The sequence below is a fragment of the Girardinichthys multiradiatus genome, chromosome Y (genome assembly GCF_021462225.1).
Source record: "Girardinichthys multiradiatus isolate DD_20200921_A chromosome Y, DD_fGirMul_XY1, whole genome shotgun sequence".
Lineage (NCBI taxonomy): Eukaryota > Metazoa > Chordata > Actinopteri > Cyprinodontiformes > Goodeidae > Girardinichthys > Girardinichthys multiradiatus.
In genome coordinates this window covers 40,080,219-40,083,856 of record NC_061818.1, presented here as the reverse complement: position 1 = coordinate 40,083,856, position 3,638 = coordinate 40,080,219, and the positions used below count along the sequence as shown (strand labels likewise).

Sequence of the window (3,638 nt, the reverse complement as noted above, 5' to 3'; positions counted from 1 at the left end):
TTATGGCTATCACTAGTGGGTTCATCTCTTCACGTGTCGCATTGCGCAGCGCAGAAAAGCTTCCTGGTACAGACCGGTTACGGTCTGGGTTAGGCCCACCTGCTTGCTATAAATTGTCCTGCGTAATCGGCTCCAATTTTTTATTCAGCGTCAGCAAGAGCCCTGATTGCTATTAAACTCTTAAGAGCAAGACGAATGTTTAGCTGCAGCACCATCCGCTTTTACCCGGCATGTCAGACGCCACAAACTGATCAACAGCTCTGGCTGTTGTGGTCAGGTGGGGTGGCCAATTAGATTCCAGGGGTAGTCGGTGCCATCCTCAGGTACCCCTATGGTCATGGCCCTGGGAATGAGCAACAAAGGGAAGTTTAGGAATACAAGAAGCGAAACTGTTACAAATAAAGAGTAAAATATACGGCAGATGATTTTCATCTTGGTGCCATTGACATGGTTCTTTATCTGAGTGCTGCCACTCTGTAAGTAGATTGGACCACAATTTATTCAAAGCAGGTCCTTTTTGACATCAGACCAAAGATGGAGAAGCAAATTAGGAATGGGGAGTGAACCTAGATATTGTCCCTATATGAACATGCCTGTGAGCGACCTCCTTCAGTCTGCAGCTGGAGTCGTTGTTGGTATATCCGTTGATCCGCAGAAACTGAACCAGATCTCCAGAACTCCTCTACAGGTCGGTCTAGAACTCTTCATTTCAAAAGCTCAGCTCTTAGTTTTTAGGTATTGTTCTGTGTTCAGACTGAACCAGCAAACAATTATGGGTCAAGAAAAAGGTTGATTTGAAAATAATTGTAATGCTATCAGACACAACGGAGATAATTGGGTCATCAATTATTTACTGACTAAAATTATTTCAATGCAAGCTTCATGCAGTTTTAGATTTAATGTGCCTCCCGTCCTGCTGAAGGACAGAACAGGAACATCTGGGACAGATGTTCTTCAGTGTCTTCTCTGCAGCAACTGTTTATCTTTTTTTTTTTTTCATTTGTTGATTTATTCTTTATGTTTTTCTTATGCGAAGATCAGATTTTACATCTAGTAGATCAGTTACAAGTTTAACTCTTAATGTTCTCAACAGTCTAATTGAATGTTTCTGTATTTTCTCTCAGTCATGGCGTCCTCTGGTCTGGTTATGTTGCTGCTGATGTTGGTTTCCTTCCTGATCTCCAGCCAAAGTGATCCTCAAGCCTCCAAACACAAAGAGCATCATTTACTGCTGAAGAGAGCAAATAAAAATATTGTTGCCATAGGAAAGGACACTAAGACATTACTAAATAAGGTAGAACCTTTTATTGCACTCATACCTGATGCTGGACCTTTTTTAAGTGCTTTTATTAAACTATTGTTAGGAGGACGAGGAGATGGAGAAAAAATTATTAGTCTTGTTAAAGCTGAGTTCAAAAAGCTACACGAAAAGCTTGATAATCAACTAATAACAATGACGTGGAACACCTGGGCCAGCGGTCCGTACCAGGAAGCTGAGTCTAATATCAAGTTAGCTTGGAAAAATTTAAATGAGCTGTCAGCTAAGTGTAAAAGCCCCTGTTCTGTTTCAAAGAATAAAGAGCAATATATGAATCTGTTCAAAAAACTTCATTCAAACCTGGCGTTCTCCCCTGATAAGCTGCACATGTTACTGACAACACAGCAACCTTCTTTCATCACCGACTTTAAGACGCTTTTCACAGACCACGTCAGGTGTCATGAAAAGGCCGTCAAAGACTTTGGACAGCTGATAACAGAGCTTATGATTATGAGCAACACCGTCAGTCTCTTCTACTACAGTCTCCATGGGGTCAACAAAGCAGAAGAAATAGCTCAGATGACCTTTGAAGTGATATCAGTCATGTCTGAGATCCACAGGTTCTGCATTTTAAAGCCTGAGAAGTACATAATTAAGGACGTAATCGACCTGATTGATGAAAACCAGGACCGCCAGAAGCTGGCTAAAGATATCAAGAAGTTTTTGGAGAAAACGTACAGCAACTACGACTGGATTGTTGTTGCCTTCATCACCAGACACTCTAAATATTCAAGATTCTACAATAAGTTCCTCAACAGGCATTATTTGGCAGGGTTTACAGAGGTAACCAAGGGGGAAGTGAGCGTTGCTGTGGCCAAACAGATGAAGGGGAACCACGTCATGGCAGAACAGGTCATAAAGGGCAAAATTCAAAGTTGCCTTTCTAAAATTACTGATTGTAAAAAAATTATAGAATCGCTCAACAAATGCCCACAGATCAATGGAAAACCTCTCTCTGACTATTATACAGCTGTTCATGCATATGTCAGTAAAAGCCATGATAGCGCTGAAGTAGAGCAAGATGAGTTTATTGATGCAGGTCGGTCCACACCGCCGTACATTTATACAGGAGACTGCAAAAAATACAATATTCAAACTGGTGGACACTTTAGAGTTCTGATCCGAAGCGATGAGGACCTGAAGAAGGATAATCCGTGTAAAAATGTGAACTGTGGCGGAACAGAAAAAGGCAAATGTGTTACTTTACCAAATGTCCAGAAGGCAGTGTGTCAATGTAATAAAGACTACATGGGTTCAAGATGTGAAATTAGCCTGAAAGAATTCACGAATGCCATCAGAGTAGGAATGCCCAAAGTGTGAAAGATCCACAATCTTTGGTTTCCATCTCAAATAAGCTCTGCCAATGAAGCTCTTTAAACTGAATCTGACTTTATTCCAACATATGTTCCAACTTATTTTATGAATCATGCTAGTTGTGTTTTTCCACTTCCCTCAAATGTGTGCATTAGTTAATAAACTGTAAGACTAAACAGTAGAGACCCATATTCTGTTTCCCTGATCGGTTGTACTGATGATTCTGACTTCCTGTCAAACCATGTGATCATTTTCCATTTAAATGTTTTTCCTGCTTGAAGCTTCTGTACAAACTTTGAAGAAAAACAATAATACAATTACACCTAAAATTAAAATCCTTTGCATCATGATGTTGATTATTGATTCATTGCATGTCTAAATAAGGCCGCCTACCAGCAGAATCAGTCAGACTTCCAGGATTTATTCTGAGGGTGAACAGTGTGGCTGGAGCTAAACAAGCTGAAGGAAACCATAAGAACCAGTTCAGGTAATACATACCTTCAGGGAGTTTTTTGATGAAACAGTGACCTGTGATCAAGTTAAAGCTAAGTTAGAAAACTGTGCTAAAGAAATGGATGGAATAAAAATGATGGACATGTATTCAGCCATTCATGCTCACATTCATAAAATACACGACAGTGCTCGTGCTTTAGAAGCAGGAGAAGCCCCTGTAGAAGAATACCTTGATCCTGAAGTACAACATAATATCCCCTACATTTACTCAGAACCTCCTGTGATCATGTTTCATTTAACCAACCAAATGCGTTTCCTGCTCAGAGCTTCTGTCTAATCTGTGACGAGGATCCTTAATAAAACCTTGCATACCATGCAATCATTTTTCTGTTTTTACTGGAACCGGTTCAGTGGTCTGTTTGGTTCTCCGTTCTGACTCATTGCTTTGGTTATCCTGCGGTTCTGGGCTGATGTTGGAGCTGTGTCTACCTCTCATTCAGTCTGAATGACCGTATTTTTTTAAAGATATTTTTTCGGCACTAGAGTCCTTTAT

At 40.4% G+C, this 3,638-nt stretch overlaps 1 protein-coding gene across 1 annotated transcript; it reads left to right on the top strand.

Moving 5' to 3' along the window:
- Window positions 1-549: 549 nt before the first annotated feature.
- Window positions 550-2,982, top strand: LOC124863904. Its single transcript, XM_047358459.1, has 2 exons — window positions 550-688; window positions 1,125-2,982. The coding sequence occupies exon 2, from the start codon at window positions 1,127-1,129 to the stop codon at window positions 2,636-2,638; it is 1,512 nt and encodes a 503-aa protein (XP_047214415.1). The 5' UTR covers window positions 550-688; window positions 1,125-1,126; the 3' UTR covers window positions 2,639-2,982.
- The last annotated feature ends 656 nt before the right edge of the window (window positions 2,983-3,638 follow it).